This window comes from Peromyscus leucopus, chromosome 4, assembly GCF_004664715.2.
Source record: "Peromyscus leucopus breed LL Stock chromosome 4, UCI_PerLeu_2.1, whole genome shotgun sequence".
NCBI lineage: Eukaryota > Metazoa > Chordata > Mammalia > Rodentia > Cricetidae > Peromyscus > Peromyscus leucopus.
This window is the reverse complement of record NC_051066.1, coordinates 151,066,549-151,079,323: the sequence shown is the minus strand read 5'-3', so window position 1 is coordinate 151,079,323 and position 12,775 is coordinate 151,066,549. Positions and strand designations below refer to the sequence as shown.

Below are 12,775 nucleotides of genomic sequence, written 5' to 3'. Positions count from 1 at the left end.
AGACAGATGCAGTGGTGCAGGCCATAACCCCAGCACTCAGGAGGCTGAAGCAGGAAGATCTTAGTTCAAGGCTAACTGGGGAGACCTTGCTTCAAAAAACAAAAACAAAAAAAAAAACTAAAAAAACAAAACAAAACAAAACAAAAGGCAGGGCCTAGGGAGCGGCAAGATTGCTCAGCAGATAAAAGTACTTGCCACAGAGCCTGATAACCTGACCCTTGTAAAAGTGGAAGACAGCTGACTCTGTGGAGTTGTTCTGTGACCTCTGACCTCCACTTCCGTGTGTGGCACCTGTGTCCCCTCCTACAAAAATACAAATAAAAATTTTAACCACTTTAAAGCAAGACAGAGAGATATTCTGAGAAGCTTGGTGGCGCACGCCTGTGATCCCAGCATTTGGAAGGAGAGCCAGGGGGCTGCTTCTAAGGTTGAGGCCAGCCTGGTCTACTTAGTGAGTTCCAGGCCGGCCAGAGCTACAAAAAGAGCCTATGTTCTAATTTCTGTTGCTGTGATACAACACTCTGACCCAAAGGGGAGGGAAGGGTTATTTCAGCTTTCAGGTCACAGTCATTCACTGAAGGAAGTCAAGGCAGGAACTTGAAGCAGAAACCACAGAGGAACAATGCTTGCTGGCTCTGTCACATGCTCATGATCAGCTAGCTTTCTTACACAGCCCATGGAATGGTGACGCCCAACAGCCAAGGACTACCTGCCCAGGGAATGGTGCCGCCCACAGTGGGCTGGAACCTCCTACAATTAACAATCAAGACAATTCCCCATAGACACACACACACACACACACACACACACACACACACACACACACATACACACCCCTACATTGGGTGTTGGGTGGAGCTAGGCATAGTTCAGTGGTAGAGCACTTACCCAGCATACAAGGCCCTGGGTCCCCATCCCAGTATTCTCTGTAGCTATCACATAAAGACAAATTTAAACATAAGGACAGGGCTCAGGAACACAATTTAATTTGGGACAGACTCTTTGCAGAGCTTGTGCTGGGACACACCTGAGTTTGACAGGACCCAAAAGGAAGAGACGTGCCCAGGACGGCGATTCCAGGCAGGCTTCTCACAAGGGTTTGGAGGCTGCACCCTGAGGACACCTTTCCTTGGGCTCCTGGACAATGACAAAATTCTACTGCTTCAAGCGGCCCAGGTCACAGTATTTTCAGGGAAACTGTGGAAAACCCGTGGGTCACACAGCATGCATGTTCAGAGAGGCATGAGGACATATCAGGAGACCACGCTGTAGAGGGAGTTGTCACCCACATGTCTTGGTGATGTACAGAGGCCACAGATCTCCTCAGCCCACAAGTGTGTCATGTTCTCACCCACCTATAGCCACCTATGACCCTGGCTGCCCACTGCAGAAGGTTGGGCCTGTAGCAGGGGTCCTAGGAGACTAGCTCAAGTGTGTAAAAGATGCAGGTTGAGTTTGTCTTTACTTAAGACTCTCAGAAGTAAAAAGAAGCAAATCACAACAGTAATACAAGAACCAGGGTTCAAATCCCAGTGCTGCTGTTGCGTTGCTGTGTGGCTCTGGGTGTGTCACTCACCCTCTCTGTGATAAAATCAGCTGTATTGATCTCAGTGTTTGACAGGAGAGCCAGCAGGCCAACAGGCAAGACAGTGAACAGAGCAGACCAGAGCTCCCCCTGCATGGAGCTGATGCTCGGGCAGGGAGACGGTCAACGGGACCTGTGAAGAAGGAGACCTGTGTTTTGTCAGATGTTAATGGAAAGGGCTAAGAAGCAAACTATGGCGGGAGACTGTGGTACAAAGAGGGGAGGGTGGTGGGAGGCGACCCTGTGGTCCCCTGGGCAGTGTCCCTGCTGGAGAGAATACCAGTATCAGCCCACCTGGGATAGCTCAAGGGGATCAGGGAGTAGGGGTCAGGGAGGGCAGCGGTGATGGGGCTTTGCAGGCCCCTGTGGGACAAGAAAAAAAGACTGGTTTTTAATGTGCTTTTGCCATACTGGGGACAACACCCAGGGCCTTGTAGAGGGAAGGCAAGTGTTCTATTAGTGAGCCATGCCCCCAGCCAGTTTCATTTATTTATTTATTTATTTTAAATGTTATTTATCTTTATTTTATGTGCATTGATGTTTTGCCTGCTTATATATTATTAATTTATTTACCTGTTTTATTAATTTTATTTATTTTTATTTTTTGTGCTTTGGTGTTTTGCCAGCATGTATGTCTGTGTGAAGGTGTCAGATACCCTGGAACTGGAGTTACAGACAGTTGTGAGCTACCATATGGGTGCCGGGAATTGAACCCAGGTCCTATGGAAGAGCAGCCAATGCTCTTAACCGCTGAGTCATCTCTCCAGCTCTCTATCGATGTATTTATTTATTTTTAAGACAAGGTCTCACTGTGTAGCCTGGTTGGCACAGAACTTGCTACGTATTCCAGACCGCCCTCACAATCAGAGAGGTCCACCTGCCTACGCCACATAACAGGATTAAAGGTGTATACTACCCCAAGGTGGTGGTGGCGTACACCTTTAATCCTAGCACTCAGGAGGCAGAAGCAGGTGGATCTCTGAGTTCGAGGTTAGCCTGGTCTACAGTGAGCTCCAGGACAGCCAGGGCTACACAGAGAAACCCTGTCTCGAAAAACAAAAACAAACAAATCAACATAAAAAGTTGAGAGAATATAAATCAAATTCTTCATGACATGTGGACTGGGGACAGAAAGGCACCAGGAAGGTTTGTAGTATTCTTCTCTCTCTCTCTCTCTCTCTCTCTCTCTCTCTCTCTCTCTCTCTCTCATATTTTATGGGTATGAATACTGTTGCAGGCGCATATGTATGTGTACCATGTACATGTTTAGTGCCTACAGAATTCAGGCAAGAGCATTGAATCCCCTGGAACTATAGTTACAGATAGTTGTGAGCGGCCTTGTAGGTGTTAGGAATCGAACTCGGGTCCTCTGCAAGAGCAGCCAGTGCTCTTAACTGCTGAGCCATCCCTCCAGCACCAAGTTTTTTGGTTTTTATTGAGGACATGAATTCTTATCACATTTGTGGAATTGGCCATTGGAAAGCCAGAGAAAAGAGGTCGCCCTAGAATCTCTGCCTGCCGGGATCCACACATCTCAGTTAGGGGACACCTCTGAGCAGCTGCCAGGCCACTAATAGGGCCCAGATGTGCCCAGAGGTGGCCTTGGCTCCAGACCTGCCTGCTGGGACACTCACCCGGGGGTGGCTTTACAGCCAGTTTATTTCCTGGAATGATTTTAAAGAAAATCCCAAGGGAAGAACTAATGGCCCAGCCTGATCCTGCCGCCCTGGCCAGCATCTCCCCAGGCCTGGCTCTTGCGTTTCAGCCCAGAGAGAAGCTTGTTCTTGGGCAGGAAGCCAACTGACCAGAGCAGTAAGGACGGCTGTGTTGGAAGGGCTCCATTTTGGGACCACTGTAGCAAGTGGGTTCTTTGTTTTGTTTTGTTTTGGAGACAAAAGCCCAGGTTGGCTTCCAACTCAGTTGCCACAAATGACCTTGAACTTCTGAGCTTCCTTCCTTCCCCTAAGAGTGCTGGGATCACCTGCAGGAACCACGGGTGTCTGAAGTGCTGGGACCAAGCCCAGAGCCTTGTTCCTGCTACTCCAGCACCATCCCGACTGAGCCCATCTCAGCCCTACCACAGCAGCTGCTGATCGATCGGTCAGCACGGAGCCCCAGTGCAAGCTGGAACTGGTGACGGAGGCTGAGCAGAAGCAGGGTGTCTCCAAGGTCTCCCAAGTCCTTCCAAGATGCAAAGACACAGGCCGAGAGGACACAACTCTGCATGGAGACGTGGCAGCGGCGTGTTGGCCAGGTGGCCAGGTGACACCAGGGATGGGACCATGGCATTATAGCACTTACAGCACCGGTCTGTAAACTGGGTCTGAAACATCTGCCTCTGTGTCCTGCTGGGAGGGCCCAGCCCAGCCCCAGCTCGAGGAAATGCCAAGACCACTCAGAGGGACGGGCCACAGAACTCCTGGCTTCTGGCTTTATCTCTTTGAGACAGGCTACTTTGCAGCCCTGACTGGTCTGGAATTTTGTCTTAGTTTAGTTTCTATCGTGGTGATAAACACTATAACCAAAAGCAACTTGGGGCAGAAAGGGTTGATTCTAGCTTAAGACACTCAGGTCACACCATCACTAAGAGAAGTCAGGGCGAGCTGGTGCAGGGGCATTGCTTACTGGCTTGTTCCTCATGGCTTGCTCAGCCTGCTTTCTTTTTTCTTTTTCTTTCTTTTTCTTTTTTTTGAGACAGGGTTTCTCTGTGTAGCCCTGGCTGTCCTGGAACTCACTCTGTAGACCAGGCTGGCTTCGAACTCACAGAGATCCACCTGGCTCTGCCTCCCCAGTGCTGGGATTAAAGGTGTGCACTACCGCTGTCCGGCTCAGCCTGCTTTCGTCTACCACCCAGGACCACCAGCCCAGGGGCAGCACTGGACCCTCCCTCATCAGTCATCAACCAAGAAAATGCCCCGCATCACTTGCCCACAGGCACATCTTAGGGCCATTTTCTCAGTTGAGGCTCCCTCTTCCCAAATGACTCTAGCTTTTGTCAAGTTGACATAAAACTAGCCAGCACAAACTTGCTTTGTACATTAGCCTTGTCTTGAACTCACAGAGATCCACCTGCCTCTGTCCCCCAAGACCTGGGATTAAAGGTGTGGGCCACCACACTTGGGTTTTTGTTTTGTTTTGCTTTTCTTTTTTGAGACAGGTCTTACTATGTAGCTCAGGCAGATCTTGAACTCATGGCCTTAACCTTAATCTTCTTGCCTAAACCTTCAGAGTGCTGGTGTGAGCCTCTGGGTCTAGGTGGCCTTGTACTTAAAAAAAAAAAAAAAAAAAAAAAAAAAAAAAAAAAAAAGATGCAGGACGGAGGTGGCGCACGCCTTTAATCCCAGCACTCAGGAGGCAGAGGCAGGTGGATCTCTGTGAGTTTGAGTCCATCCTGGTCTACAGAGCAACATCCAGGACAGGCACCGAAACTATACAGAGAAACCCTGCCTTGAAAAAAAAAAAAAAGGCAACATTATGGGCTGAGACTGTGGTGGAGCACATGCCCAGCGTATGTGAGGGCCTTAAATGCCAGCACCACAGAAAACCACAGTGCTTATAATGCCTTCATTCAAAAGGCAAAGGCAGAAGACCTGGTACAAGTTTGAGGCTAACCTACACAGTGATAGAGAGGCTTCAAGCAAGGGGGCGGGGCTGAGAATGCATCTTCCTTAGTAGAGTGCCTCTTGACTAGGATGCACAAGGGTTTGGAGTCCATCCTCAGAAGAGCACAAACTAGGTTCAGTCATAAACATACGTTACTGAAGCTCTTTGGAGGAGGAGGGGAGACCATTCAACATAATCCTATACTAACTGAAGAGTTTGTGGCTAGCCTGAGCTTCATAAAAGCCTGACTCAAAAAACTTCGTTTGTTTTTGTTTTTTGAGACAGGGTTTCTCTGTGTAGCTTTGGAGCCTGTGCTAGAACTCACTCTGTAGACCGGGCTGGCCTCGAACTCACAAAGATCCACCTGCTTCTACCTCCCAAGTGCTGGGATTAAAAAGGCATGCACCACCACTGCCCGGCTCCAAAAAAACTTTTTTTTTTTTTTTTTTGGTTTTTCGAGACAGGGTTTCTCTGTGTATCTTTGTGCCTTTCCTGGAACTCACTTGGTAGCCCAGGCTGGCCTCAAACTCACAGAGATCCACCTGCCTCTGCCTCCCGAGTGCAAAAAAACTTTTTAAATAAACAAATCAGTAAAATAAAATAAACACTGGGTGTGATGGCACACACCTTTAATCCCAGCATTCAGGAGGTGGAGGCAGAGGGATCTTTGAGTTTGAGGCCAGCCTGGTCTACATAGTCTGTTCTAAGACAATCTGGAGCTACATAGACCCTGTCTCAAAAACAAAACAAAAAACAAAGAACAAACAAGCAAACAAAAAAAATTAAAAAAAAAAAAAAAAAGGAAAGAAAAAAACCCCAAACCCCAAACCTCTCCTTGGCCAGTTTCATGGCCTGCACCCTCCTAGGGACACCCTTTTCTCTTCACGTTGTCAAAAACTGCACATTTCTGTGAATAATCCTCTGCTGCCCCCACCCCTGTTCTTCCTACAGAGGGCTGTCTGTCCACTCAGCTCCAGGCCCGCTGGAACTCCTTCGGGGTCAGCTCTGACCTCTCTCCCACACACTAGGGTCCACGACCAGCCCTGAGGAAGCGAACAAGGCCCCAGGCTGGGTGGGCACTAAGCCAGCCCAAATCCCCAAGGCTACCATAGCCCTGGTCCAGGCCATGTGTCACCTGCTGGCTGTCACCTCCACCCTTGTCCTTTCTCCTAGCTCCTCTTGCCTCCCAAACTCTAATCTCTGCTCTCCCATGCAGCCTCTGAACCTGGTTCCCAGCTGCTGTCTCAAAAGCCTGCCTGCTTTCTGGGCCCAGGTTCCTTGGGGGGGGGGGGCGCTTGCTTCCACTTCTCCTGGCTTCCTAGGGCCACCAGCCACAAGTTCTTGCTCAGGGACAGCTCCTTCCAGCCTGCAGCCCCCCCTCCCCTCCCCACCTCCCAGGACTCCATCACTCTCCCTCCACCTTCCCATCTTCCTCCTCCCTCTCTGTGGAATGTCAACCCTCCTGAGGGCTTCGGATGCCTTGGTAGGAACCCCGCCTGCGCCTGCTGCTCTCCAGCTCTCCAGCCTCATTCCACCCTGGCACCACTGCAGGAAAGCAGGGTGTTTAATCGCTTGTTTGTTTTGTCTCCCCCCTAGAACAGAAGTTCCTGAGTGCAGCGACTGTTCCCAGGACCAGGCACACCCCGGCTCACAGGACCCACTGAATGAGTGAAGGAATGTCTCGTTAACAGTCTCTCCAGAGACAGGCACTGTTGCCTCCCATTTCTAGAGCCAGAAACTGGGGCTGAGAGCAGAGGGAATCTGGCCTGCTTCTGGCAGGGAGAGGTGAGAGTCAGGGCCAGGAGCCAGGCCTACCTGACTCCCAGCACGCTCGGAGCCATGCTGACCAAGGCGCAGGACCTGGGGCCAGGCCCTCAGCGCTGAGTCTGGTCCTAGAGGCCCATCCCATCCCTGCAGGCCCCGGGGAAGTCACTTTCTGATCAACCTACTGTGGAGAAACCTACTGGGGACACAGTAGGCCTTGAGCAGGCCGGTGCCCAGCCCCCAGAACCCACCTCACCAGCTTCCCTTCAGGGAGGCCTGCCACAATTTGGCAATTGTTAGAGAACCTTTTTTTTTTTTTTTTTTCCTTTTGGGAGGAAAGCTGTAAGTCATTAGGCTGCTCCCGCCTGCGGGTCACCATTTCCTGTTTAGAAGACTCATCTCTCCTTTGGAGCTTGGAAGCTCCCACCCCCGGCCAGGCTGGAGCTGGGCTGTGCTCAATCTCCACAGGCAGCCGCCTGCTCCCCACAGGAAACTGGCACCTTCACACCCTTTGTGCTCAGAAAAGGACACTCATTTTTTCTCGGCCCCAGGAGGCCCTCAGAGTTGAGGTCACCAGCACCAACTAGCCTGAGGTGAATTGCCCCAGCTCTGGTCCTCTGAGCAGGAAGCTGAGTGACCCCTACCCTTTGGCCTGGCTTCTCACCCTCCTGGCTCCAGCCAGCCCATTTCCTTGCATCAAAGGCCATTTGGTACCCAGCAGCCAGACAGAGGTGTGGGCCTGCCTGACAGGGGCCCTTGGGAACAGGAAAGGCATCCTCCTTCAGCTGGGAGGGGCAGCTAGTCCTGCCCCAAGACCTGCCACAGTGGAGCCCCAGCACAGGGCCAGGCTGGAGAGGAGGCCGAGAAGCAGCTTCCTATGCCGGAGAATCAACCTCAAGAGCGTGGGGGAGCTTGTACAGTACCCGGACTGAACAGACACCCAGGCCAGGCGCTCCAGTTAGAACTCCAAAGCACAGGACTTAAGACCCCTGCCCCTCTCTCCCGTAAGTCCCGTTAATGTGTCCCTTCACCACCACCAGTTTTTAGTATATAAATTAACCACTTTATTGAATATCAATAAACTGTACATATTAACTATACAAAATGCTGCTTACAATATAAATACCTTTAAAATGTAAACATCTTCCTCCCAGGACCACCTGTTGGGCCCCAAAATAGTTCTGGGAGACACATTGGCCAGGCTGAAGCCCCCACTTGGCCCTAACAAGTGACGGCCATCACTCATGGTCCCTTCTTAGTTAAACTGCTGTGAAACAGGTGTCACCCGGACAAATGGGGGCGGGGCTGAAACAGCTCCCCGGGGCACCTGGACATGTGTCCAGCCACCACCCTGCTGGGGCATGGATGTAGCTGGGGGAGGGGAGACTATCCCATAGTCTGTTGTACCTCGAGGAAGTTGGCCTGAAGGGTCCTTGGGGGAGGTAGGGAAGTAGGGGTCCCCTGAGTGGGGTTCAAGCTTCCCAGCCAGTGGGTTGGCTTTAGTCCTATGGCTCGAAGCAGCTGTGTCCAGAGGCTATACCTCATGAATGCTGAGGGGTGGCTCTGGGAGGGAACCAAGGCACTCTGCCTTCCGTCTGTCATCTGGAGAAAAGGCCAAGAAAGCCAAGCAGAAACCAGGGCCAGACGTGGCCTCCACAGGTCCCGGGATGAAGGCTGGACGGATGATGTCCAGGAGGGAGGCTTGGCAGTGAGGACCGGCTCCAGGGAACCAGGAGAAGTCAAGGATGGAGAGAGAGCAGGGTCAGCGTGGGCCTCCGGAGCAGCCAGACTCTTGGTGTTTGTGAAGTAAGGACATTCGGGAGAACGTGCGGGCACACGCCTGACACTGGTACTTCTTCACGTCGGAGTGGGTCTGAAGGTGGGCGCGCAGGTTGGAGCGGTCAGCGAAGGCGCGGTTGCAATGGGAGCAGGAGAAGGGCTTCTCGCCTGGGGAGAGATGCCATGGGTTAGGAAGGAGGCCCGGACAGAGCAGCCTTGATGCACCATGGGAGGCCAAGTACAGCCAGGCCCCACGACACCCACTGCGCTGGGCAGGCCTGCGCTGGGTGAGGGTCGTGGGCTCCCCGCACGCAGCCCTGACCACTGGCCTTCTGTCGTCTCCACACTCCCTCCCAGGGCAGGGGAAACCCTGCCAGGCACTGACCACTTCTCACCGTGGGACCCTTCAGACACAGAGAAACCGAGGCACAGAAGGCAAGCAGCAGGCTCCGGTCACCCACCAGGCCTCCACAGCCCTCGGTTTTAGCCACTGCCGTAGGCAGGGGGAGCTGTGGTTGGTGTTCCTATTATCAGCCTTGAAGTCAATCCTTGATTTACTTTGTCTAGGACAAAGCTTGAGGAGGCAGCCTGGAGAGGCCTCCCCACCCCCACCCAGAGCCAGCGAGGCCACTCCTCTGCGTCCTGCCCGCAGCCCCGAGCTTCGCAATCCCAAATCTTGGCTGTTTCCCCATAGGACCATTGGGGAACCTCTCCTCAGCCGACTTTAAGGCCCAGCCTGGGGGTTTACAGAGACACCTGGAATGCTGACATCCCACCGTGCCAGCCAAGGCTGTAGCGTAGGCTAAGGGTACAGTAAGTGTTTAATAAATGCTTGCAGATAGCTGGGCGGTTGTGGCGCACACCTTTAATCCCAGCACTCAGAGCCAGGTGGATCTCTGTGAGTTCGATACCAGCCTGGTCTACAGAGTGAGTTCCAGGACAGCCAGGGCTACACAGAGAAACCCTGTCTCAAAGGGAAAAAAGAAAAAGAAAAACCAAGCCCACCCCCCAAAAAGCTTGTAGAATTAATAAATGCGCTTTAAAAATTTTTTTAAATAAAAAGGGACCTGCGCATGGTGGTCCACACTTATCATCTCAGCAATGGAGACAGAGGGAAGGGGGTCTCTGGTTTGAACCCAGACTAGCTGGGCAACACAAATACCAACAACAAAACCCACATATCTGTGGCACTCCTACTGTGTGCCAAGCGCGATGCTATGATGTGGACCGGCCTTCAAACAAAGCAGGCCGCCCTCCCTCCAGGCTGCTGGGCCACAGGCGTGCCCTTTGGTTAAGTCTAGTGATGGAATTCGAGGGAGGGCTGATGAATGCCTCCTCGGTGTGCTGGGCTTCTGGATGGAGGGAATCTCAGCAGGGCTCCTGTGGGCTCCACCCACTCAGCAGGTATTCACTGAGCAGGGGGCACATACCCACAGAAGCCTGTGGCTACACAGGTGGGACCTGAGGACTGGGGAGGGAAGCCAGTGTGAGGCTCCCAGCAAGGACCCCCCTCCACTTACTCCTCGGTAACTCGGTGCTGCCAATGCAGAGATCTGGAGGTCCCTACAAGTGAGGGGTGGTGACCCCTCCCAAGGATTAACCTGCCAGTTTAGCAGGGAACGGGTGAGCTGGGGTGAATCTTAACAAAGGGGGGAGAAACAGAGGGAGATGGAGTTGGGGGGGGGTTCAGAAAATGTGCAGGAGTATAGATCCCCCACTCCTCACAGATCTCCGACCCCCAGTCGCCTTTATGGTGTTCCTGGCAAGTGTGAAATCGGCACCAGGCCGGCTGGGACAAAGGCCACTGAGGGGGGCACTGTACATGCGATACCCCCTGGATTAAGGGGGCCTGCCATGCAGTGAGCCGGCAGCTGCGGCCAGAACAGGTGCTGGGCACCACTGCCCCATGCACCTGCTCTAACCCTGCAGGCCTCCACCCCCTGGGCCACCATTAAGACACACAATGGGACTCCCAGGGACAGGGTGGTACATTTCAACAAGGGTTTTGTCTAAGCCATGCCTTCACATCAAAACAAAGTCCTTCTGGATGGGCCACAGCCTAGGACCCCTGAGGGCTTCAGCTCGCCCCAAAGTCCAGCCCCTTGGCTTAGGCACGGTGCAGGATAAAGGCCAGGCTGTTGGGACTTTACAGTTAAATCTGAGGCGGTAGCAGCCTGGAGGAGGAGAAAGGGGTAGCCTCATTCATGCAGTAAGGATGCCCGTGAGACCTGCAAATGGCCCCCCACCTCTCAGCTTTACTATTCCAATGCTGGCCACAACAGGAAATGCACAGCTCCAACCAGCCAGCTCACACCCCAAAGCTGGATAGCTGTGGCCCTGGAAACTTCTCCAACACTCTTTTCCAAACATTACCCCTACACGGGAATCCCCACGATCACGGACAGGCTAAGGCCGGTCCCTCACTTCTGGAAGCTTTCCACACGTTCTGAGGCTGAGAGACTAGCAAAGTCACTTCTGAGTTTGGCGCGGCACCTGCACCCAGTACTTCACCATACACAAAAACCCCACCAAGTGTTTGTTCTTGGGCATTTCAGAAATGGGGAGACCGAGGATGGCCCCAACCTTCAAGACCAGGTGGAGAAATCTAACAATGTTCTGTCTGTCTGGGTTTAGAGTGGGGAGCCGGAGGGCACCCCCTTTCTCCCCGCCCTAACAGCAAGGAGCAGGGTGCAGGAGAACCAGCGTCTTCCTTTGCCATCTGCTTGGCTGCACCAGAAGCCGAGTGCGAGTCCACCAGTCAGAGGCCAAGCACTCAGGGCGGCAGAGAGATGAGAGGCAGCTGTGGGAACTCACCAGTGTGGGTGCGGACGTGGCCCTGCAGCAGCCAGGGCCTGGAGAAGGCCTTCCCGCAGGTCGCGCAGACGCAAGGCAGCGTGTGGCTTCGGATGTGCATCTTCAGGGCGCCCAGGCTGAGGTACTCCTTGTTGCAGTACTTGCAGTTGAAGGCCTTCCGGGACTGGGGGTCCTTGGCCACCGAGAGCCTGGCTAGCTGCTTGGGCAGCTGACCCAAGCCAGAGAAGGCGATGAAGGCCTCGGCCTCCAGGGATGAGGCCGAAGTGGAGGAGAAGGACGAGGGCGCCGGCGAGGGCGGGCTGGGCGGCTGCGAGCTCTTGCCGCTGTCTTCATCGGACAGCGAGGTCAGCTCTGCCGCCCTGGGGCTCTCCCGCGGCGGGAGGGTGGCCCAAGCCACCGGCTGCACTTGGGGCACCAGGAGCGAGTCCCAGATGAGGGTGGGCAGCGAGGCGGCGGGGTTAAGGACCTCGGGCGGAGGGATGGCGGCCAGCAGGTGGGCCTGGTCGTAGGGTTGCTGGAAGGTGAATTCTGCGGAAAGAGAAGAGAGAGCAGAGGGTCAACGGGGCCGGTTCTCGGGGCGCCCGGTGGAGGGGCTCCCCGCCCGCCCCTCCCCCACCCGGACTCCGGACTCCGCAGGACCGTCCTCCCTCGGGTCTACAGTTTTCGGAGCCTCCCCGCCCTGGGTCACAGACCCCGCCCTCGGTGGGACCCCAACTGCCAAGATCCGGAGCTCCCGGTCCACCTGTCGCGCCCGCAGAGCCCGGCTCGCCCCCTCCGCGCCCTCGGGAGCCCCCGAGCCGCCCGCTGTCCCGCGTCCCGCCACGCACCCACACACGCATCCTGCAACTCGCTATAGTTGGGCTTCCGGCGGGGGTCGGACGGCTTCCTGACCAGGAAAGAGCGCGGCATGGTGGCCGGGGCGACCTAGGCAGCCGGGGTCACCGGGTCACGCAAGGTCGACAGGCAACTCCGCTCGCGAGGCCCGGCCGCGGCACTGTGTGCTCCCCCTCGGTGCGGCAAACTCTTTTAAGTAGGAGGGCTGGGGGGCGGGGCCGCGGCCCCGGCCACGCCCCTTTGTCAAGGCTGAGCCAATGGCGGGCGGCGGCGCGGCCCGAGACCACGACCGGAGCAGGTGCGCCCGGGCCGGAGGGGCTCGCGCCGCGTGGCGCCGAGATTCGGCCGGGGCTCCTCCCGGGCCGGACCGCGCGGCGTCCGAGCGCCTCGGGCGCC

General features: G+C 54.5%; 1 protein-coding gene across 1 annotated transcript; it reads right to left on the bottom strand.

The window, feature by feature from the left end:
* Positions 1-7,992: 7,992 nt before the first annotated feature.
* Snai1 (snail family transcriptional repressor 1) lies at positions 7,993-12,560 on the bottom strand. The gene is made up of 3 exons (XM_028868575.2): positions 12,373-12,560; positions 11,546-12,073; positions 7,993-8,899 (listed from the first exon to the last, which is right to left on the bottom strand). The coding sequence occupies exons 1-3, from the start codon at positions 12,452-12,454 to the stop codon at positions 8,715-8,717; spliced, it is 795 nt and encodes a 264-aa protein (XP_028724408.1). The 5' UTR covers positions 12,455-12,560; the 3' UTR covers positions 7,993-8,714.
* Positions 12,561-12,775: the final 215 nt, after the last annotated feature.